General features: G+C 37.7%; 1 protein-coding gene across 3 annotated transcripts in view; it reads right to left on the reverse strand.

The window, feature by feature from the left end:
- LOC146000070 (uncharacterized) overlaps positions 1-26,189 on the reverse strand; it is an 86,063-nt gene that overhangs the window by 45,290 nt on the left and 14,584 nt on the right. For all 3 annotated transcript variants that reach the window (XM_083137397.1, XM_083137396.1, XM_083137398.1), the window contains exons 4-10: positions 25,547-25,603; positions 25,142-25,193; positions 24,142-24,352; positions 18,778-18,919; positions 13,934-14,021; positions 5,402-5,450; positions 3,461-3,564 (exon numbers count right to left, since the gene is read on the reverse strand). In XM_083137397.1, coding sequence (XP_082993523.1) covers positions 3,461-3,564; positions 5,402-5,450; positions 13,934-14,021; positions 18,778-18,919; positions 24,142-24,352; positions 25,142-25,193; positions 25,547-25,603 — 703 coding nt within the window. The remainder of the gene's footprint in view (positions 1-3,460; positions 3,565-5,401; positions 5,451-13,933; positions 14,022-18,777; positions 18,920-24,141; positions 24,353-25,141; positions 25,194-25,546; positions 25,604-26,189) is intronic.

Raw genomic sequence — 26,189 nt, forward strand, 5'->3', positions numbered from 1 at the left:
AACCACAACCTCTGATACACACTGCACATTTAATATTATAGAGAATGTCAAAACTTTTCATTGATTTATAAATTTTTAGTTATTATTCAATTATATTATTCGTATTGTTACTGCCTAAAAATTGCTAAAGTTTAGCTTGTCTCCATTTTACACCTGTGAATTGATATTTATTTCCCAGTTGTGGTTACTGGTTCATTTACTGAATTTATTTTGTGGTCAAAGTGTATCTACATTTCTCCAATTATGTAAGTATATAGGATATTATTACATTCATTTTGAATTTTTATTTGAGATACGTAAAAGGTGAGAATGTCACATAGTAAATTTTAGTATCCGAAAGTTATATTTGAAGACATGTGCTCAATTTGTGATGTTTGAAATTAATTTGGAATATTGCTGTGTAATTCTGAAAGTTCGAACACCATATAGGTTGAAAACCATACATGTGGAACATGTATTCTGTCCAGGAAAAATGTTTTTATTCATACAGACACATTAGAGTAGAATTTTCAGATGATCGTGACTCATAGAATCATGAATGGATTTCATACAACACTAAAATGCTTCCAGCTTCTCATCTATTAGTAGAGGGGACGGGAGCATTATGCTGATCACAGCACTCAAATCCCACCTTCTTTGTTGGTTGGTGCTTTTAAGTCCACTTTATGCACAGTAAGGCTAATCGGGACTGGACCTACAGTTTAAAGTGGGATCCGAACCACTTGTGCCTCCACCGGGTATCGAACCCGGGACCCCTTGATTACAAGGCAATGACGCTACCACTGCGCCATGGGAGAGGCCCCACCTTCTTTGTGACAGGGTGCAACAAACCACGGAGAGCTTATTATTACATGTAAAACTTTACACACATTTGAAGGTAGTTTAGGATTTGGTGGCGAATACGAGTATTTTTCTTTTTTTTTTAGTTGTAACTGTTGTCTGGTTTGAATGAATGTGTATTTCGTAATTTTATGCACTTTTTCCCCCCTCGAGAATAATTGTAGCAATTGAGATATGTGGTCATTTGAGGAGAGGTAAAATAAATATCATTCCTAATTAGGTATCAAACATTGTGAATTTTATTTTCAGGAAATGATTTACAAATAAATATTGAAATAAAGGGGCTTAACCTCAATAGGCCCCCTTAAATATTTCACTCGTGAATACAGTACTGATTCCATTCAATATAACCGTAATGTAAAATTATATCACTGTAATGTAGCTGAAATATCACTAAACCTTACGGAAATGTATTTGTAATGTTAGACTGACATGTTTCTGCAATGTTACATTGACACGTTTCTGTAATGTTGCACAGATATGTTTCTGTAACATTACGAATGTTATGTTAGATTCGCGGACATTTTTACATTGCTGAAACATACCTGAAACATCACAATAATGTTTCGCAATGTTGCTGCAATGTTACAATGTTTCACGAGTTACGTATCCGTAACATATCTGAAACCATGTTGTGCTGTATGGGAAGTGGTTCGGATCCCACTTTAAAACTGTAGGTCCAGTCCCAATTAGCCTTACTGTGCATAAAGTGGACTTAAAACACCAAATCAATCAATCAGCCACATGCAGTACAGTGTTGGATAGGGGTGCAGAAAGGAAGTCTCCCATCGCTAGGCCTCCTGTCTGGTGGAAGAAACTGTCCTCGAACTGGAAATAGTTGTGGGTGAGGCAGGCTTGTAGAAGTTTGCAAATTTCATCTGTTACAAATGGGGGCGTGCTATTGCTGAGGAGCCACGTTCTGGTGGAGTCAAATGCAAGGCTGATTGGAATGGAGGAGTACATATCCACTATGTCTATACTGGCTAGTTTGCAGTTGTTAGCTTTGACGAATGAGGTGACATTTTCTTTCTTGCTTCAAGGCTGTTTTTTAGGCAGTAGGTAAGTTTGTCATTGTGAGCGGTCAGTTTCTGGAGAAACCATTTGGTCAGGTGAACACTGGGTTGATTGAAGTCGGCCACTATGATTCTTGGTTTATAAGTTTTTTGGGTATGCCGTATGCACAGGGAAGGCTGGGGTGGGTGTTCCTAAGTCTCTTCCTTTAACTTTCTAGGGGGAGGACACAGCTCTCTATGGCTTGGCGGATGGATGTATTGTATCTGCTTGTGGGGTTATGTTTCAGTTTTTTGTAGCCATCAGAGTTTAGTTTTGCATGCATTTTCTCACAAACCATCTCCTAACTGCCATCAACAACATACACTCTAACATAAACTTCACTGTTGAAAGGGAACAAAATGGCCACCTCAACTTTCTCAACCTCAGCATCCGACGAAACCAAGACAAATTCATCACATCCGTATACAGGAAACCAGGTTCGGGTACTCAGTACATCCATGCAAATTCCAACCACCCACCAAAACAGAAAGCTGGAGTATGGATGAACTTTTACAGAAGAGCCTTCACACACATCTGCACAGAAGATAACCTCCATGATGAAATAGCATGCATAACTGAAATAGGACTAAACAACGGTTACACCGAGCACCAGCTATCCATGTGGTGTGCAAAAACAGAAGCCCAGCTCAGACACCCAAGAGACAGAGATAACCCAAACCAAAATCCCAAACCCAAATGGATCGCTTTTCCATACCATCCCACCACATCTGGCAAATTTGCCGAGGCTCTCAAACTTTCCAATATCCGAGTGGCACACAAACCTATATCCCAAATCGGAAGAGCACTACCCAAATTCAAGAGATACTACATACCCAAACTTGCATCCCCTGGTGTCTAAAAGGCCACATGCCAATGCCACAACACCTACATTGGCAGAACCATCCTCACTGTCCAAGAACGGATTAATGACCACGTAAAAGATACCAAAAAAGACACATGAAAATCAGGCCTTTCTCAACACCTCCACTCCACTAACCACACCATCTCCTCCATATCCATACTTCACCCAACCGGCTCTGTCATAGAAAACACTGTCAAAGAAACCCATGCTATCATCCAACAGAAACCAGCACTGAACCTGGACAATGGACAGGCACACCTGACTTGGCACCTCATCCTCAGAAAGATCCCTGACCTGGAAAAGAAAAGATACTCGACCCCCTTCCAGCCAAGCAGGGAACAGGAACTGCACCTTGCTGAGCAGCACAGCCCAGCCCCCCAACCACCACCGGACAACAGGAAGCAGACGAAGCAAACCAGGATGTGCACGCAAACCCTGCTGAACAGTAGAAATTGCAACTACCGCCACCCGGGAACAAACAAAGCAGTGACGCGGTACCATCTCTCCTTCAAACGCCGTACCCTTTTGTGAATGAAGACAGTGGATCTTCGAAATTAATAGGATTTAACCATTAAATTGTGCAATGCAGAAGTGCAATTTTTTTTTAAATTTCACGTAAGTATTACGTATTCATCTTGTTCACATACAATGGATAAATATCATTTTAATATGTTATGCTTTGCTTTATGTACATTTCATAATTACCTGCAAACTGCTCATCTGTGTGTCTAGGTGGTGGAGTACAATTTACTAACGAACCTGAACCAACTGTAGCAGGATTTTCATTTTGCCTGGATGAATTCACATAACTGCAAATAATAAATAAATACCAACAATCACTTAATCATTAACACTAAATATTGAATAGCATTTACAAATTATTGAATTACAATGCTCAACATCAGTGAATGCTATTTTCAGCAACACCCCAACTCAGCACTACATCTGATGAATGAAATCAGTGGAATGATGGACAGAAACTGATACTAGATCAGGATTTGAACCTGGGAATGTTTATTTCTAAGCTATTACAGGGTGTAACAAAGTAAGAAATCCAAAATTCTTGACTTTTTTTTCTTAACTTTTATTTGTACGATTCCTACTTAGGTAAAGTTGGAAATTAGCAATTAAGGAAATTAATATTTATTTAATGAAAAGTCCCTACCAAAAGGCCCGTTAAGATGAAAAATGAAGCTGTGTTTAACAAGACAAATAGACTTGCTTTATCTATTAATGCATCCTGGACTGCATTTGGCAGACTGGCGAGGCTCTGGTGCCTGGACTCACAGCCAGTGTAATCTTATGTAGGGCCCGTGTTGTCGTCCTATATATTTGTGAATCTCTCTTCATGCATCTTATCTTACCACCATCCATCCTCATCTTCCCGATTAACCAAAGTGGCAGAAAAGTGAAGTATAATAAACTAAATCAGTCAGTCAGCCATTGTGATAGCAAAAAATTCTTGACCAGACGTATTTTTTTTTTTTTCGACTTCTTGATATCTTTACATTTACTTGACTTTCTTGACTGGCAGACAACCTGTAATTACACTAACTACAGGCTTAATTGCAAGTTCTACCTTTTCAGACAATTAAATTACCTTAATGGCCCAGTTGTTAGAGCAATCTATCTCATAGATAGAGCCACCTATTTATGATGAACGAAAGATCAAGATTTCGGTACAAAAACTAGGCACACTTCGGACTCAAAAGCAATATACAAAATTGTATTTTGGTGTTAAAACGGTGAATATAACCCTAAATTTGATTTTAAAACTATACTAATACTCAAAATAAACTATCTCCTCCTAATGTAGTTGTCAGACTATTAAGTTTATTCCTGTGTAAACGAGTCTATTTGGCTTCTCTAACATTTACCGCAAAATTAATTAATTTTCCATGATTTTCATAACTCACAAGATAATTCAGACTTCAGAAAGTGTCATGTCGGTAAATAAAATCTAAATATCATGCTTAAGAGTTTACATTACATATTACATTTCACATCATTTGATGACAAAACACTTCACATCTTTGAAAGACATGAAAAATGAATATTACAGTATGTAATTTCACATTTCATTTCCAAGAACGAAATATGCATGCCTCTACTCATAGAAAATACAGATGGTTGGTAGCTATATATTAGTATCAGGTGATATTAATGCTACAGCTGTATCGAAGTGTTGGTTTGAATTTAATGATTGAAACCAGCAGACTTCATCTATTCTTACCCCTAGAATTTTGAACACAAATTCTTGGATCACAATATGTCCCAATATGGTAACTAAAAACATAGAGAGAACTCTAAAGTTACAAAATATTTTGATTAAGTATCAGAGCATATGCATTTATTTTTAAAATATGTACATCAATTTTCTAAGAAGCATCACTTTTTATGTAGTCTATATGAAACAAAATATTTTATCGAAACTGTTTAAAGTGACACATTAGTCAGGTTTTGGAGTGATGATACATTCATATATCGAATTATTGAGTACACACCATCTTCAGGTCTCTATTTATTTCTGTTTGCCTATTCTGAGTATATTTCTTCATATAGGTTTTGAAAGACATCTTGGCATGCCGTTGTTTGTATAGTGGGAACGACAGTGTTTATATTTAGATATAAATAGTATTTACTTACTTGTGTCTATGTACTCTCTGCAAGTCTTCCCTTATACTCTTTAGCATATCTGTAAAGAAGCATCGCCTTAGAAATTTTCAGCAAATTCATTTTTTTAAAACATTGAAAGTATACATTAAGTTAAGATTTATATTATACAGCATGTTCCGTTCAAACTTCCCACATTTCAATTCATCATTGCTAAAAGGTTATGAAACATAATGGAATGCGAGTAGTACTAGACGAAAGAGAAACTCAAAGAATTTTATTGAATGGGCTCAAAGTTCACTGTTGTCTCACTATGCAGCGCCACAATCACATAAAGCACAATGGCAACCCCGCAGCAGCATGCACAATCTGTATTCTGGTATGCAGAGACCAAATCAATCATTACAGTGCATTGAAATTACCAGAGAGAATAGGGAGGTGAAGCATCTGATGGAAAAACCGTTAAGGCATGGTGTGCTAAGTTTTTGGCGTCTGGAAGTGTTAATAAATAATCCAGAGGTTCTCAGATTTGATATTATTCATGCTACAAACAGTGCACAAATAGAGGTGTATTCGAGTTCAGTGTAGAGGTGTATTGGTGTATTCGTGTTTAGCACTTCATGCATTAAAATTCTTTGAGTTTCTCTTTCATCTACGAGGGTCACTATTTATATTTTGAGCCTTGGCAACACTGATTGAAGTTAGGCGCGATTTGACGTTTGCACGGAATCGTCTGGCATTATTGACCATAACGTACTTCAAATGTTTTGTCAATAGATTCATTTGTGTTGTTTATGTTGCCTTGGAGATTGCGCGACAACAATAAAATGGAATTAACTCGTGAACATTTTCATGCCATGATTTTTTACGATTTTCGACATGGATTATCAACTTACTTCCACATTTGGCGATGAAGCCCCATCCTTTGCCACTGTGAAACGCTGGTATAACGAATTTAATTGTGGCCGCCATTCGATCACCGACGAGATTCGCGAAGGTCGTCCAAAATCAGTTGTTGTTCAAGAAAACATTGATGCTGTGCAAAACCTAATACTGCAAGATCGTCATGTGACATACTGTGAGATTGAGGCAACCATAGGCATTAGTTCCACCAGCATATACAGGGTGCTCGGAAATTCCCCTTACAAACTCCTAGGGCTAGTAGAGGGGACTGAGTAGACAATATTTGGAATAGGAACCCATGTCCGTAAACGTACCGTTTCCGTGCTACAACCATGACAAAGTGTCGGATGTGCCTGTGTTGGTATGCAACCGGGTAGGCAGTACAGATCACCTGATGACCTAGAGTGTAATCTTTTATTACAACCATGTCAAACGAGGTGTTACGTAAGGTACAGAAGTAAATGACGTGCGACTCAGTCCATAATACAAGCAAATGTATGTGGTAACAATGCCAAGGAAACAAGAAATAAAAGTACTATTCATTGTTCACAATAACACCTGTGTCGACCGTGGAACGCAACAACTTGTTTCTGTCTTCTGCACTAGATGTGTCGCATACGGCACTGATGTGACGACCACGAACGTCGTTGCACACATTGCACCGACGAATCATGTTCCGGTACACTCGCTCCATCACACCTGGTGTCCCGTCAATCTCTTGTGCAGCGATCATAACTCCTGCCAGCAGTTCGTCCTCTGTGTCTACAGGAGTCTCGTACACCATACTCTTCAAACGACCCCACAAGAAATAGTTCAAAGGCGTTTAAATCCGGTGATCTTGGGGGCCACGCGGTTGGACCACCTTGGCCTATCCACCTTTGCCCGAACCTTCGGTTAAGATGTCTCTGAACATCACATGTAAAGTGAGGCGGTGCAACATCGTGCTGAAACCACAGTTCCTGACGGACGTCACGTGCCATCAGGTGATCTTCTGACGTCATGTACTACCTACCCGGTTGCATACCAACACAGGCAATTCCGGCACATTGTCAAGGTTGCAGCACGGAAATGGTACGTTTCCGGACATGGGTTCCTATTCCAAATATTGTCTACTCAGTCCCCTCTACTAGCCCTAGGAGTTTGTAAGGGAAATTTCCGAGCACCCTGTATAGAATATTACATGATCATTTAGCTGTGAGAAAGGTATGTTCTCGTTGGATCCCACACAATTTGACAAAAACTCAAAAAGATGCTCGCATCAATTGGTGCAAACAAATGCTCAATAAATACAATCGTGGTGCTTCAAAAGACGTATATAAGATTGTAACAGGTGACGAATCATGGATATATGCATATGAGCCGGAACGTAAACAGCAGTCGACTGTATGGGTGTTTCAAGATGAACCCAATCCAAAAAAAGTTGTTTGCGCTCGAAGCACATCGAAACAAATGGTCGCCTGTTTTTTTCGGAAAAACTGGTCATGTGGCAACTGTGCCTTTAGAGGAACGTAGAACGGTCAACTCTGAATGGTACACAACAATTTGTTTGCCAGAGGTCTTCGGTCAAATACGGAAAACAAACAAACGCCATCGGATCATTCTTCATCAAGACAATGCCAGCTGTCACACATCTCGTCTAACAACCGACTTTATGAACAGTCAAAAAATCGAATTGATGGGTCATCCGCCATACAGTCCTGATTTGGCACCCAATGACTTCTTCTTGTTCCCGAATGTCAAGAATAAATTGCGTGGACAACGATTTTCGTCGGCGGAAGACGCCATTGATGCGTTCAAAAACCATATTATGGAGGTGTCTCAAGAAGATTGGAAAAACTGCTTTGACAAATGGTTCGAACGAATGCAAAAGTGTATTGACCATAAAGGATAATACTTTGAAAAACAATAAAGCAGTTTTCAATGCCAAATTCCTGTTTTTTTCATTGTTAGGCTCAAAATATAAATAGTGACCCTCGTAGTACCACTTGCATTTCATTATGTTTCATAACCTTTTAGCAATGATGCATTGAAATGTGGGAGGTTTGAACGGAACACTCTCAGGGTGGCTACAAACAAGCTGAAATTAAATTCCCTGACTTTTCCAGGTTTTCCAGGACAAAATTTCCATTTTTCCCTGACAATTATAAACTAAATAAACTAAGTAAAATAAATTACTACTGATATTCTTGTTTTATTTATGCCTAATCGGTAGGGATATTGATTTTTCATTATTTTTTTCTTAATTTTCACATTTTATGCCATATTCACGTTATTTCACTATTTTGAACGGGTAAAAAATGTGTCCAGACATCTCTGCACATTCATAAACACTACTTCGCAGCAATTAACATTTTACACTGTTATCATGTTTCCAAAAAATCAAGGTCCCTGCTAATTAGAACTTACTTTCTGGATGCCCCTCGTATAAATCAGTAGATGAAATGTGAAAATTTATCAGGGCTGGCAAAGAAATGTCAATTACTAAAGAAAGTTATATGCATTTAGGACTTAAGGGTTGTGCAATTATAATATTAAAATATTTACATATTTATTGTTAGTATTTTATTTCATAACATTGCACATTAACTTGACCAGTGACATATTAATATCCATCTCTCACGAGCTTAAACAGACAGGGACAAAGGGGTTGGGGGGGGGGGGGTGTTAATTGCAATACAAATGTTGCAGAAAACCTGAGGTTGGGAGCATGCGCTTGTCAAATTTTAACGTTTACCAATGCAGATTTCTGTTTCACCTTTTTGTGATACTATTCAACATATATATATCTTGATTTGTTGGATTCTTCTTGATATCGAAGAATAGTTCAATGTCGTTGTAAACACATTGTAACTTGTGCAAAAACAGTATTAAGCCAAGGGGAAGAAAGAAAACCTTTGTAGGGATTGCTACATTAAATAAGGTTAAGTGAGCCAGAAGAGTAATAAAATTCCAGCAGCATATTTGCAGTGGTGCAGCAGACTAAGGCTCATTTATGCATGTGATTTTTGTTGTTGAATGTTCCATCTGACAAGCGTCGTAAACGACAACAAATGTCATACTGGAACATCCAAGAAACATCGGATTCATAAGAGCACAATGCAAGCAATTTTTGTAGGATGTCGCAAAATGACAAATATCGAATTGCTACGTTCGACAAAAATTGCATGCATAAACTGAGCCAAAAAGTTCGTTCAATGAAATGTGATAACACAGCAGACAAACTCAGCTATACGACGCTCTGTTTATGCATGCCATTTTCGTCAGATGTTGCAGTCTGAAGACATTCAAAAACAATCAATTCCATAAGAGTGCCATGCATGTGATTTTTGTCGCATGTTGTAGTGAGATATTTTGTCAAAGTTCAACGTTAGTTGGATGGCGATATCGGACAAAAGTCATATGCATCAATTAAGCCTGAAATGTTCATCTGACAAATGCTGTACCCTGACATTCGACAAATTACAGGGTTGCATAGTGCCCTTACATTTCCATATTTCCATGTTCCTTCAGAATGTACAACAAAATGCCGTACTACGACGCCCGACAACTATCAGAGGATGCCACAGTGGTATGCTCCCTCCCCCCTCCAACCCCTCTATATGTTGACAGTCCAGTCTCGTTACTACTCCCATACAGACAAGGAAAAATGATAATTCAATGCATTTCCACATAATATTTAGAGGCTTATCATTTTTTCTGCCCCTCCAGAAATATCTCTCTCTCCCTCCCCACCTCCCATCACTAGTTTCTGGCACTGTAATTGTGTTGTGCATAAAACAGTACTAAAAGTTGATGCTCAGACGTAGCAATAAGATTTCCTGTTCCCATGTAGTGCTTCAAAATGACATCTTTCAAAGTAAATGCCTGGCAAATTCATTCCATCTTATAAAAAAAGTCAATCAAGACCAAATTCCCTGACTTTTTTGAAGTCTTAAATTCGCAGACTTTTCCCCATTTTCCAGGCCTGTCGCCACCCTGACTCTGTATTATATTATTCTCCAAGACCACCTGGTTACTTCATGGATATTAAAAAAAAAGGAATGCAGTGAAACCCAGATTTTATGCTCCCGAATTTTACATTTTCCCACAGTATACATTTAATCTTGGTCCCAACGTAGCAAAACGTTATTATATTTTCCTCGATTTTACATTTTCAGCTTGGCCCCCTGAAAAATATATAATCGGGGTTCCACTGTACTTACATGTGAAGATGGCAGCACTAAAAGGTTGCAGAAGTACATGTTTTTAAAAAGTGTTGGATCCTATGGGGCTTGAAAGTAGCGACTAGTAACCAACCTATTTAATCACAGCCCAACAATAAATTAGCATTTTAAAAGAAAAACTGGGAATATATATATAATCTGGCTTCTACATGTCCATAGGCACCCTATGAACGTTTCTTATTGAACATAAAAATTAACGTTTTTATGAAGATTAAAAATAGATTTTAATTATTGTGCAAAAACATTTAAGGTAAAAACATACCCTCTTAGATATAGTTATGAGAACAAACTATTAACATATGCATGAAACGTGCTAATGTATCTGCGTAGCTGTTTAATGAAACTGATTCAAGTGACATTAATTAGATATTGGAGTGATGGGAACATGTGTACATCAAATTATTAAGTTCATTGGATACGTATGCATGTTTCATGTTTAAACTAATATCTTACTGTGTCTAAAGTCTCATAACATAATCACTGTAAGGTTAAACTTATCATATTTACTTAGTTTCTTCTGTAAAAATATTAACAAACTCGCTCAATTCACAGTAGTTGTTGGCACTGCACGCATATTTCTTATTCTTTTCTCTCACTGTTATCTCCACTCTTTTTAGAACAAGATGTGCATCTGTCTTCCATAATGTTGTATATCATCTGTAACCACAAATGGCAGTCATAGTTGACAACTCTGGGAAGGTATCTAAAGCTTGGGATGAATTCTAGCAACTTTTATATAATGTCATCTTTGTGTTGTGTATTATTTTTTAATATTCAATGCCATTTTCCTCAGCAGCCTTCATCATATGTTTGGTCCCTACTCAGAAGTCACCACCAAAATGCATTAATAAAAACAAAACAAAGAAAAACAAAAACTGACAAATTACAGACCAAGGTGAACAACTGACTTTTACTGACTTGACTGATCATTTCTGAAACGTGAGTAGTACATGGTATTTCAAAGTGTTGTTTGTGTGTGACACATTTCATAACATTCAAAGAGATGGAAAGAAACCCTATATTTATTGCATTGCAATGTTATGTTACATTTCCCTATTGTCAAAATACTTCCTTGCTTGTTTTTCCTTCTCTGTGGTAAACAAGAGAGGGGGCGTGATGCTGATCACATCACCCCCACTCACGACCGGATCAAGAAAGTGTGGGGCGTTACCCCCACACGCCTTCATGGCATGGTGCTATGCACAGGGAAGCACTTTACCTTTACCTGTGGTAAACAACTGAGTAAGGCTAGTCGGAACTGGACCTACGGTTTAAAGTGGGATCCGAACCACCTGTGCCTCCACTGGGTATCAAACCTGGGACCCCTTGATTACAAGGCAACGACGTTACCACTACACCATCAGGAAGGCACACAGAGGTAAACTAACATCTCTAGAAATACTCAAGTGAAAAAATAGAAGATTGTGACAAGCTAAAAGCAGTTTGAAAACAGGCGCATTGATAAAAATAAATTAAAAGACTAGTGCAAAGTGAACTGTTTGTACAAGCCTGGGAAGATACAGTGAGTACTATCTGTGGATAATATTAAGAATAGAGGTGAACGTGAGACCTGTATGCTGAATCTCGGAAATGTCGAATGGCATAAGAGTTATAGCAAACCATGCAGGAGTGAGATGCCCAATGAGGTGAATAGTTTACATCCACTTTTGTGATCAGATAGTAGGGATGTGACGAAGCTGAAAATTTACCGATGCCGATGTACTCACCAATAATTTTTGGAACAGATGCTGATATTTAACCGATTCCGATACATAAGATTATTAAACAGAAATGGGATGTTATTTTCAGCATGTCAAAAATAAATTTGCTATGTACATTTGTATTGCATATCATATGTACATACATATATATTCTCAAGAGATGTGAATGTACATTTGCATCTACAAAATGTTATGTGAACCTTTAAGAAGAACATGGATTCTCAAGAGATTAAACATTAGTACACAAGCAGTTCTTTGAAATGCAAAATGAATTCCTGTTCTGCCAGATTGAACTTCAGAAACACGAGATTTGGAAGCACTTCAGGAAGTAACCTACTTCTTCTCTTATCGCAAATCTGTTCAGAAACACTGAACACTCAATCACTGAATACTGATGCAGCAGGTATGCCAAAGTATTTTCTCAGCACTTGCTTCAGGTTTGAATACTCATTTTTGAAGTTCCAATACAATAGCATGTCCTGGTTCAGCAATGTACTGATTTATTTCAGATTTTGAGTTAGGTTGATCCTCTGAATGAGAGTTTGCAATAATTTTATTACAAAAACTCTACAATAATGATGAATCAAACTAATTTTCAATAAATCTTACAAAACTAAAATATAAAACTTATTAGAAGGTAAAACTCTAGTATAATCTGTACCGGTTTAAATATCGGATTTTTGCCGATACCGATGCCGATATGTCAATTTCGGCCAATTTTCATACATCTGGAATCGGCTTCGGCACATCCCTATCAGATAGGCTAAACACGACAAGACTTCTAGTTTAAATTGCAATCCAAACCACTATGCTACATGTTTCCATTGGGAATGAATTTATGATTGAACTATTAGTACTGTCCTCAACATGGGCACAGGTACAGGTCTTATTCACAAAGAAACTGTACTAATACTATTAGTTATAAATCAACCACAAACAAAAGAACCTTCGGCCAAAAGCCATCATGCATCTTTGCCTCCATGCGTTCAACTCGCGCCATAAGGAAGCGTGCTCCACTCTGTCCCTCCCTCCATGCACGAGTAAGATGCACACGACACGTGGTTCTATGCAGGTCCTTTTCCCTGTGGTCCCACTGGGACCAGTAGAGCCATGGTGGTCCAGTTGGCAGGGGGTGTGAATGCCATGCAGGAAACCTGGGTTCGATTCCGAGGGTGAGTTGCTGCAGGTATCAATCTTTCCAACAATGTCATTGCATGGAGCAGCTCTGGGATTTACCCCCAGCCTCTAATAAATGGGTACCTGGGGGCAACCCTGAGAAAGCTGGAAGGAGCATGGTGCTGATCACATCACCTCCACAAGTAAATATGTGTAATATGCCTTCACAGCAAGTTGCAATGTGTAGATTTAAAATTTCTAATCTGATGATAGTAATTTCTGAAAAAACTGGAGTGTAGCTGATTATCTAAATTGCTCACACAGACATCAATGCGAATCAACAGCTCCTGAGATTCTAGTGTTATGGCACCTTAAAGCAGTAATTTAGTATACTTGTAGTCATGGACACTTCTGGGTTGTAACAACCCCATGACCTTTGAGTGGAAACATTACATCCCAGAAGTGTCCATCACTGTACACCAAAATTTTTGGTGGTATCACATAAAAATTTGAAAAGGCTATTCAAGGGCAAGTAAGAATTAACTAAAGATTCACATTAAAGAGTATTTTTAAAAACTGAAATTTTTAGAACATTTACTTACTTTTTCCAGGATACAGCTTAGACATTTCATTTGATAAAGAAGCAACTATTTTTGATGCAAAATCTTTATATAAATGCTTCTGAAAGTACTGAAAAAAAGAAAATATCTGTACACAATAAAAAGTAATTGGTTATAAATATTCCTATCTTAAATACCAATTTCATTTAAAACATAAAAATAAAGAGTAAAGGGAAGCCATGTACAGAGGGTTTTATGTTTTCATACAATATAGGTAGATAAGGTGCACTGAAGATTTGTAAATACTACTAACTTTTATCAAAGATTATCACAATAATTTTTAAAACTGTGAAATGTACTTCATGTCTAGTTTGTTTATGTTAGATTCAAACATTGATGCAAATGTGCATGTTCTAACTGATAGAATTCGGTGGCTAAACAGAGGTGATGTCTGCGAGTAGAATGTAAAGAAAAAACAGGTTCCATGTTTATTCCACATTGTTACAGCCATAACGAAGTAACGAAGACCAAAGATAACTTTTAGTGAGCGAATAGGTGCCACCTGTATACCTGTTGAGGATGGATGGGAAGCCAGCTTTCTAGCACCATGTGGAAAACTACCGGATGCAGGAAGGTTCAAGTCTCCTGGGGGAAGCATAACAACTTTTCTCTTGAGATTTCGGCCAGTGTATGGGATCGGTGGACACCATCGGGAGAAAATTGGGGAGCTACAAAAGAGTAACGTAACCCGGTCACAGAAAATCCACAACGATGACTGGGGGTTCGTTGTGCTGACCACATGTCACCCAGTAACTGGTTGGATGGTCTCCCACTTCGTGAGGTGGGAGCGAGACCAGCAGTCGGTAGGTAGGTCTTGGCCAGCAAGGTCTGTTGCGCCACAAGTTGTTACTTTCTGAAATCCATGTGTCTCGTGGAATCACCAAAAATGCTACACAACACTTTTGCAGTCTAAATATTCTGGAAATTATGCAAAATGAGTAATTTTCATTATTTTTGCAAAAGCATTGTGGGGAGAAAATAATTTTGTGATTAAATAATTATCTCATTTGAAAGTATGAATACTTTAAGGGAAAACTGGTATATTGCTATGGTATTGTTCCAATGAAAAACTTGCATTCATATTTTGGGAAATGAGAGATGCGGTAGTAAATAATTACAGACATACAGTCAACTCTCGATTCTACGACCCCGGGTATAACGACCCCCTCGAAGTAACGACCCTTTTCCCGGGAACCGGGAAAAATTTAGAAAAAAGTTGAAAAATTGAAGGAAATCGGCCGAAAAATGCGTTTTTCCCCCCCAATCATTCCCTTCACGAGCGCTCTACCTCTCACAATTGGGTCTGAACTAAAAATAGACACCACCACACCATGCTTGAGTGATATCCAATAGCACTTGACCTCTGCCCTCCCCTCCCTCAAGTGCACCAATGTTACCCCGCACCTGACGGCCGCTACCCAACGTGCCAGGCTTGTTTTGCCATGCTTTCTCTTGGATACGCGAGAAGAGAAGATCGAATGTGCTTGGATGTTATTTTAAATCGACCTTGACTTGTTTCCTTGTCGTAAGAGCTGCTGAAAACTCGCGGGGAAGGGTGGGAGCAGCCCGAAATGACTGCTGGACTTGCAGTCTTTGCCAATGTGTATGGCAGGTCAAGCTCTTTCATCGATAAATACACCACCTTGAGAGATAAGATCGCAGGAATGTTCGAAAATACAGATGCGTGGCGCCTGGAAGTCTGGCCCATCTGTCCAGCTCTGACCTAGAGTTCAGCAGGTTCCCGTGAGTGAGCAACTTTCGGTCTTGTAGCCGACAACTTCCGGTAACCGCTTTCATTCAAAACGTGTTCTTTGTTCCCTGCAACACTTCATAAAAAAGCGAAACTGTTAGAGATAATCAAAGCCACATAGGCAAACTAAAGATCGTCAACCCGCTTAATGCGTTGTCATCCAGGTTTCCACAAAAGTTTACTTCGATCTTACGTGCATCATAACTCCCGTTTCCCCACTTCATACGTTTTCCTAATTGTGTCGTAATATCTATCTGCCAAAAAAGTGTTCCGTTGGCTGACTGACTTCTCCCCTTTTTCCTGTCAGCAAAGGGGGGAGGGGCGATTTTCTTGCTCGTGTGCGCACACGGGCTGATTACAGGCGAGGGTGGAAGTGGACCCACCCCTCTTCCTTTGTCTAAAATGGGGCAACCAGTTCTGGATATATTCTTGAAAACTAACAAAAACAGAATAAAAAAATTAACCCTCCCCCCTTTTCCCAGCTTATTCTCCGCCACTGGTGTGCACGGCAATGTTGATAATTGTAGAATTCAGGTCTTTTTTTATGCTGTTGTCTGCATAGGAAATATTACCCGTATTATTGTCTGTTGCATGGTAAAACGTAAAGCAAGGGACATTTCTTTCTTCTTTACACTACTGTTAAAAGTTCAGTCTTCGACAGTTGCGTTATCTTTAAAATGCTGCGACTTTTCTCTTCCGCCACCTGTTGCTCGAACTTCCAGCAGGTCTCCTTGTTTTTACGATGCAGCTGGCGCCAGTGTTTTGTCTAGCGTCCGCAAAGCTCTTGCTTGCCGATAACAGCAATGACTCATCCAGCGCGAAGAAAAATGTTATTGTTTTGAATCTCGCAAAGCTGTTTTCATTTGACGATAACGAAATTCGATCTCCAGAAAGGAAAACAAGAGTTAAAACAACTTCATGTTCTGCGCCTTCTGATAAGCAAAACTGTAAATTTAATTCACATCCGCTTTTCTTCAGAACCATTCATGTGAAGAAAAAGAAGTGCTCAATGTAGGAATGGTCGCTGAGATCGATTAGAAAGACATTATTCAAGGGGAAAACTTTTGGAGGAGTGGGTGTTTGACATCGGGAATACTCCTAAATCCAACATTAAATCATCGATTAACGTGAGAGTAAATAACGATCTACCATTTTGACATGTAAAAGTGCGCAGTTTCATAAAGCTTGTTTTCAGTTCATTTTATGCTGATGGGCTAATCGGGACTAAATATACAGTTTAAAGCGAAATTCAATTCCAAACCTAAATGACTTTCGACTGGGACGCTGTTTAATGACGTGTCCTAGAATACGCATTGGGTGAAGACAAATCGCAAGTTGCGCGTTTCCTTTTTCACACTGGATTACAATGCAAGTCAAAGAAGGAGTTTGGACTGCTCCCTTGAATGGGGAAGGGGGGAGGGTGAATGGAGTTGGTTGAAGCAAAGAAAACGTGTTGTTTTTTTTGCGATGTATTTTACACAGCCGAACCAGAACGAAAATTACAGCCCCGCCTTTTTTTTTTGTCTGGTGCCTAGAAAGGTTGTGTTGTTTCTCCCGAGAGATCTAATCTTACCAGTTAATCTTGTAACACAATGCTCCACTAGACACGTATAAAATCCAACATTCATTCTGTCCGATTATCTCCCGACTTTTGCTGGCGCCAGTGTAACTGGTGTCAAGATTCTTCGAGTTTCGCTTGCAATAAGCGAGAGATTGTTTTCCTTTCCATAGGTCTCGGTGCAAACGGCTTTCTCATGAACTATAATTGTAAGAATTTCCTGGAAAAGCAACGACTGTGCACAATTGAAAGAAAGTAACATTATTTTTTGTGAAAACGTTTTCATGTTCTATTTTCCTTCTCACAACACGCGTCCTGTGCATAACAGGTTGTATAACTACCAGGATAAATGGTGTTACCATCTCCTATGCATCTTTGTGTCCGTTTGAGCTCCGTTTAAGCAGAAAATTGGGGCAAATTCCAATAACGACCCCTTCGAAATAACGACCCTTTTCCCGGGAACTGTGAAAGGTCGTTGAATCGAGAGTTGACTGTACTTAGTACAGGAAAACCTCATTAATATGAAGTTCAAGGGACCAAAAAATGACAACTTCGAATTAAACAACTTCGAGTTATCCAAACTTTTCAAGATGGCGCCTGTTTTTCAGGTGTAAATAAAGTAGAGTATAAATTACCCCAATAACGGATGTGGTAGCCCAGAAAATAGCTTTATATGTACTATATAATAATATTGTGCGTTTTAAAGAAAGCGTAAAAAATGTTACACAAAATGAGAACACGGAGCTTACGCAGACACAAAGATTCTAAGAAGACTGTTAACACCATTTATCCTGCCTAGATATACAACTGGTTATGCACAGGATGCATGTTGTGGCAAAAAGTCTTTTAAAAAACTGTATTTTCTTTTAATTGTGCAAAGTTGTTGCTCTTCCACGAAATTCTTACAATTTTAGTTTATAAGAAACCCGTTTGCACGGAGACATACGGAAAGGAAAACAATCTTGTTTATTGCAAGAAGTGAAACTCTGAAGAATCTTGACAGTAGTCACACTGGCGCAAGCAAGAGACGGGAGATAATCGGACAAAATGAATATTGGATTTTATGTGCGTTCACTAGAACATGGTCTGTTACAGGATTAACTGGTAAGACAAGACTCTCTTGGGAGTGAACACAACCTTTCCCTGAAAGAAAAAAAAAGGAAGAACATCCGGCCAGACTCAATGAACTGAACATCTGGCTGGACTCGATGAGCTGAAAATCGATAGTGGACAAGTACACCATGCATAGATTCCCCTACTTCAGCAATTAACATCAGTGAACGACAGACAACATGGGCGCAGCACCTAGCGGCAATCGAGAAACCGAAATTAATAGGACAAACTAAAAACAACTTTGTGGAAAACGGAAGTATGATGAAAACTTGTAAAATTTATAAATATTCTGAACTGTTTCAAATTGTTACAATTTTCTAGTATCACCATCAGTATCGGTTCAAAATTGTATTGGCCCAGTCCTAATTATTACTTTGTACTATGCAATTAAAGAACACAGCTTACGGGAGCGAAACGGTCAGGTGAACTATTGATTTTCTCTTCCTCCGAACTCTCCAGTGATGAACTAGCGACAGTCAGTCTTTGAGGGCTTCTCTGATGATGAACGGGCTCTGGTTCAATGTCATCATCTGATTCTCTGGGTTCACTACAATGAAAGAAATGGAACAACTTCATTTCAAAGTTAATTGTGCATATAGATTCTAGGTGATCAGTAATATAAAAAATATCTGAGAGATACACAATTTTAACTCAATTTATAAGAGCAGACAACAAATTTCAGGATCAAAATTTCAAACTTTCATCACAGCTTTACAGTAAGTTTTTATATCAGCATAAAGTGGACTCAAAACAAGCTCTATCAAACATTTGCATTTTATACATCAAAGAACCGGGATGCTGCATAATTTAAGACATAAGGCTGCTTCTCTCAAATTTTAGGGATAAAATCAATAAACAGCAAAAACAAAATTTCATTCATTAGAACAAGAAATGTAACAGTTTAAGATTTTCAGTGATCCAGCCAGTACAGAGATCTGAGAGCCATGGTGGAGACTTGGGTTTGATTTCTGGGGTGGTGATTTTGCACAAGCATAAATGGTTCTGCGTATTAGCAAGTCTCTACAGAGGAACTTCGATTTTACGCTTTTTAGGAGACCAAGATAAAAAAAATAACTAAATAAAATAAAAAAACTTAAAATGCATGAAAATGTAAGTCGAGGAAAATTTCATAACATTTTGCTATGTTGGGACCATCACGATAAAATGTAAACTCTAGGAAGATTTACCTCCAGAACTCCTATCGGCTTTCATGACATGCTGCATGCACAAGACACAGGTTTACTTCCAATTTAAGCTTTGTTGACATGTCAATGTCTGAGCTGATATTGATGTGTGTCCATCAATTATGAAATGCAACAAACATTTAATCTATTATACCTATGGTATACAGTGGAACCTCGATTTACGTTTTTTAGGGGAACAAATTGAAAATAAAATTAAAATGAGGGAAAATGTAAAATTGAGGAAAATTTTATAACAATTTGTAATATTGAGAGCAGCAAGATTGAATGTATGTGGGAAAATCACATAAAAAAATCTCCAACTAGTTTTTAAAATATTATGATAGAATGATTGTTATTAATTGTGCACATTGCTTGTTGCACTTATGTTTCGAAATAATAAAATCACATGCACAGTGAAACCCAGATTTTACATTTTTCTGGGGCCTGTAAATAACAAACATAAAATGCAAAAAAGCATAAGGGAAGGGGTGAAACTGTAACGCAGGTAAGAAATTGTTGGACAACAAACCTTTTTGGAAGCATAATATATTAAAAAAAATACTAACAGGAAAGAAGTAATATTACAGATTCCTAAGGGGGTAAAAACAAGTCATGCAATGAAAATCATTGGTGGATTAACAATCTTCTCTCATGGGAAGGGGTAAATATTGCCTTTAGATGCCACTTCCGAAGTTCAGTGAAGGGTTACTGCTAAGTTTAGACATCTCAATGGGTAAGGAATGATCACTTATTGATAGACAGCGCAGTGCTCCAGATCCAATTCACAATTGGGTTACATGTAGAATGGTTCAGATCTCACTTTAAACTGCATGTCTAATCCCTAGCGGCATGCATATTTCGTTTTTGACAAAAAAACGAAATTTGAAAAAACACATTGTAGTGTTAATTTTTCATGTTTTTGAAAGGTGTGAGATGCATTTTGTGACCATGTTTTGTCACGAAATAATGCGAAATGAACTGCAAAAAGCGAAATTAACTCTTAAACACAAAATTTAGAGTTTATTCACCGACGCGACACCTTCTGAGATCTGAATTATCCTGCGAGTTATGCAATTCCCGGAAAATTGATTAATTCTGCTGTTAATATTGGAGAAGCAAAAATGGACTCCTTTACACAGAAATAAACTTAATACTCTGATAACTACATAAATGTGCTATTAGAAGTGAAATGTTAATTCAGTGGAATAAGTGTAGTTTTTAAATCAAATTTAGGATTATATTCACAATTTTAAAACCACAACATCTTTTTATATACAACATTCCATCCAATTTTTCACCGCTATAACACCAATATTTTATTTTATTTACCGCTTTTGAACCTGAAATTGACTCAGTTTTTGTACTGACATTTTGCTTTTTTATTTACCAAAAATATGTGCCTCTACTAATCCCAATTAGCTTATCAGCATAAAGCGGACTCAAAACAAGCTTCATCAAACTTTTTCTTTTTTAGATGTCAAAACATGGGTGATTGTTATTTATTCCGATTGTAACTGAGGATTTATAAGAGTCTCGTGCAATTCCTTAACTCTTCCTCTGCGGCAAGCAACTTCAGTCAATTTGGTTCAATATGCGTAACTTACGGAAAGCGACTGCAGTCAATTTAGAATATTCTCGTTGCTGCTGTTGTCGAGCATTACCAGAACATGCTGCCACTAGTCTCTGTCAATTGAACTATTTTCACAGGAAACAACTTGCTTTCGTTCTGAATAAATGAAAAATGTGTACCACCAGTGTCTGTAAACAACAAGGGTCATTTATCTGCTCAGTGGCATGCCTAATATTTTTGAAAGGGGGGTGAGGATACATATACATTTCTTTAGTAGTCAGCTCTCATTTTGCCATCTTTCCTGCTTTTAACATTCTCTTCTTCTTTTTATTATTATTATTATTATAAGAATGATGGACCACAACGAAGGGTTATGAGCCACTGTATCCACTTTATTAACAATGAAAATCTAACACCAAGGGTAACTCCTGGCTGTGGCCCTTTTTCAAAGAATAGGGAAAGAATTCATACCAGTACTTCAGAATACTTCATTTTACAAATTTATGCAATTCTGAATATTTCCCCCAAAAACCTACGCAGCGAAAGCTATATCAGCGTGCCACAATCCCACAGCACAGAGTTAATCTCCCACAAATAATGTTTGTTTTCTTGTTGTTGTAAATTTAAGTTGGTCATACTGCTTCTACATGTGCATGTTCAAGTGGCACACTTTAGTTCAAAGTATCTCCTTTGGTTAACCACGCCCCCAAAAACATTTTTTCCCTCAAAAATACATGTATTAGACACTTTGGCCTATCACCCTTACTTCACATTTGCTGTATTTTTTTTGTGATTCAGTTTATAAGCTCACAGTTTAGACCCTCGAATTATGAAATATTTAAATGTGAACCTACAAAAATATTTTTTTTAAAAAAATAGACGATTTTTCAAAATTGTAAACATTTTGAGTTGGTCTATCCATAAATGAGTGGGTTTGTTATGGAGAGGCAGGCTCTCCGGAAGTCTGCAGCCTGTAATGTTGGATACTTATAACCATTGACGCAAGGCTACCAGACGTCCCAATTTAGTCACGACAGCCCATTCTATTTAGTTCCTGTACAGACTTTTTCGAAACAGTCGTGGTGTGAAAATGTCTCATATTTTTGGTTAACTTATTACATTTAGTCATGTTCTTTATTATAATCATAATTACTAATATGTATCATTTCATTTATAAATGTGGTAACGGTGGCTCAGTCGGTAACACGTCTCACTACAATGCTAAAGGTCCCGTGTTCGATCCCCAGCCGGTTCAAATCCGGGAACTTTTCCAACGTTGGAAGCGGCTCCGGCGCTCACCCAGCGTCGAATAACATGGGTACCTGGGGGAAATCCTGGGGGGTAAAGGCAGTCAGGGGCGTGATGCTGATCACATCACCCCCACTCACGACCGGATCAAGAAAGTGTGGGGCGTTACCCCCACACCCCCTATATGCCTTCATGGCGTGGTGCTAAGCACAGGGGAACACTTTACTTTACTTTTTTTTTTACTTTTTCATTTATAACTATATTATTTTCTGAACACAGGCTTTATCTGTAAGAGACTGTGTTGTTGATTGTTGTGCCAGCAAGGAAGGAAAAGGAAGGGGAGGGGGGTCGTATTGCTGAGTTGAAATTTTTCCATTATTTTGGACCATAATATTGAAACTCTACAATTGCACGTTTACGAGGGTCACTATTTATATTTTGAGCCTTGGCAACACTGATTGAAGTTAGGTGCGATTTGACGTTTGCACGGAATCGTCTGGCTTTATTGACCATAACGTACTTCAAATGTTTTGTCAATAGCTTCATTTGTGTTGTTTATGTTGCCTTGGAGATTGCGCGACAACAATAAAATGGAATTAACTCGTGAACATTTTCGTGCGATGATTTTTTACGATTTTCGATGTGGATTATCAAGACAAGAGTGCATCGATCAACTTACTTCCACATTTGGCAATGAAGCCCCATCCTTTGCCACTGTGAAACGCTGGTATAACAAATTTAATTGTGGCCGCCATTCGCTCACTGACGAGATTCGCGAAGGTCGTCCAAAATCAGTTATTGTTCAAGAAAACATTGATGCTGTGCAAAACCTAATACTGCAAGATCGTCATGTGACATACTGTGAGATTGAGGCAACCATAGACATTATAAAATATTACATGATCATTTAGCTGTGAGATGGGTATGTTCTCGTTGGATCTCACACAATTTGACACCCAATGCAGTAGAGTCCTGATTTGGCACCAAATGACTTCTTCTTGTTCCCGAATGTCAAGAATAAATTGCGTGGACAATGATTTTCATCGGCGGAAGATGCCGTTGATGCGTTCAAAAACCATATTATGAAGGTGTCTCAAGATTGGAAAAACTGCTTTGACAAATGGTTCGAACGAATGCAAAAGTGTATTGACCATAAAGGAGAATACTTCAAAAAACAATAAAGCAGTTTTCAATGCCAAATTCCTGTTTTTTCATTGTTAGGCTCAAAATATAAATAGTGACCCTCGTAGCTCTAGTTGTAATATTACCATAGTATTGATGGCCACATCTAGTACTCCAACAGCATCTCATTGACAGCCAATGAATTGAATTCCTGTCTTGGCATGGGTGTTCTTTGTGAGTGCGTTCCTTCACCAATTTCATCATATCATTCACTCATCCTCGCTGTTGCGATTACACAAACTTGGCAGAAAAGCGACGAAAAATAAACTAATCCAATCAACCACACATTTCAGATCTGACCCCCTCAAAAAAATCCTGGGTACGGGCCTGTACAAACAGTTGCAATATATTAAATACATTTATTTGCATTTAATGGTGGAATTATGGATGACTTCAATTAACATTTTTTTTTTAAAATTTAAAACTTGTGGGAATCTGTACATGATATAACAAAATTGACTTTATTTTGAAATTTTCCCACATCGAAACCAGCAAGAAAACATTAACAATTACCAAACAGCAAAACCATTGTAGATCAGTGCAGACGCCATAAAAGAAACAATGAGGAACATTGAGTAAACTTACAAATTAGAATTTATAGCTTGATATGACTTCTTCTGCCTACTGGTTACTTGTCTCCTACTGTAAATATTCTCATGTTCGCTGGAGGAGCCGCTCACTGGGGCATTGGTATTCCAATCTACCTCACTCTTCTTCAAAGATGCATTAGCTAGGTCAATTAACTTATGAAGATCTTCTTCCATCCGAGCTCTTTTCTCTTCGGGGATGCAGAGATCTAGAAAGTTAGGTATTTGTCCATTGGAATCAAACACTTTTCCAAGTCATCAATGCTTATATGGTTACAATGATATGGATTATAAATTTTTAAAAAATGAAGTAATTGTACTATCTACTCATTTGCATACATAATCTAAAGCAGTGGTTTTCAACCTTTATGTTACGTTTATTTCCAGCTCATGACATTTATGAGTAGCCAGGAAAATGCTACTTTATTTATGTCAATGCCGAAGTTCCAGCAATTTTACTCATAAAAGCCTTTCTAATTTTTTAACCTCATACATTTTAATTCATATGCAATTAAATACAAATAAATTATGACAATCATAAAGAGCAATACTACATAGTTCGATTATGTCCAAGCTTTTTGACAATAGAAAATTAGGTTTGAATTAGTTGCTAACTACTGGATCTAGTGACATCTTGCAGATTCCTTAGGCCAAATCATCACGATAATCTAGATGCTGTTTTGATTGGCATGTTGCATTTTGAACACCAAAATGTTCCAATTACTTTCGAAATTGATGACTACATTATTATACCCAGAAAACAAATAACTAGATAATTAATTTGATTGTAATGAAGTTGGTAGGAGAAAAACCGTGTCAGGAGAATCTCTCACAACCCGGCAGTTGAAAAACACTGGTCTAAAGAAATCACAAAAATCCTAATTTAAAGATATTAGTTTGGTAAAATTACTAGCAATTTTTACAAACTACAGTTATTGATTGATAAATTGCATGTCTTAAAAAATATTGCCACATTATAGTGAAACACAAATACTCACCCCTCTTGGCATAGGTAGACCTCTTGCCACATGAGAATAATCCATGTCTTACCTAAAATAGAAGCATAATACACACATTATATTATATGCAAAAATATGTATTGCATATTAAACATTAGGGTGGACTGATATGATTCAAAATAAAAAAAATATCGCCAATCTCTGTGGTGGATTGGTCAGCACAATGATAAAACCAATAACAAAATGGTAGAACTTTATACTGAATTATACAATGTTTATAGAAAGAACACATTAGTAAAATACCAATAGCACACCAATTAATTTATCCCATTCTTACTAATGACTTTGAATTTAATTAAATAAAAACATGAAACATACACACAGGAAAGTCAAAACTGGATTCACAAACACTGAGACAGCAGAATATAAACTCAATGTACTCACAGTTAATCTTCCATTTGTAACTTTCCCCCCTGTTGAATTCTTATCAGCCTCCCTCTTCTGAAAATAAACACCAACATTTAACATCATGGAAATATTTACTTAAAAATTATTACTATTTTAGAATGTCATCATAACTATACTCAAATAAATATTTTGGGCTGTTAATACAGAGTGCAGCAGAAGTAACACTCATTTCTTACCAGTGAACTATAAAGCAAATACTATTGAGATGTTTCAATTATAACTGACGTATTGAGCTAGTAATTTTTGTTTTCTGCATTCCCTGAGGTCACCTTATTTTTTTCTTGTGCGAGTTGTTCTTAAAGATCTTGAGTAACAGACCAAACCACGAACAATTGCTGATTTACAAGACACAATTCAGGATGAAATTTCCTACATTAACTAGAATTATGTCATACGGCTTGCCTGAGTGTGGTTGATGGAGTATATGACTGTCTCCCAAGAGAAGGGTAGCATTTTGAACATTTAACCTAAAATAATTAGGTTATTAACCACTTGCCCGATTAACACAAGTTAACTCGGAATTTGTTTTTGCTTTACATATTATTTACCCGAGTTATCTCGTTAAAATCATGCAACTGCAGTGCACTTTTCTGCCTACCCGGACAGACTCGTTAGAGCT

The sequence above is a fragment of the Lepisma saccharinum genome, chromosome 16, assembly GCF_977018435.1.
Source record: "Lepisma saccharinum chromosome 16, izLepSacc3.1, whole genome shotgun sequence".
In the NCBI taxonomy this organism is placed as follows: domain Eukaryota; kingdom Metazoa; phylum Arthropoda; class Insecta; order Zygentoma; family Lepismatidae; genus Lepisma; species Lepisma saccharinum.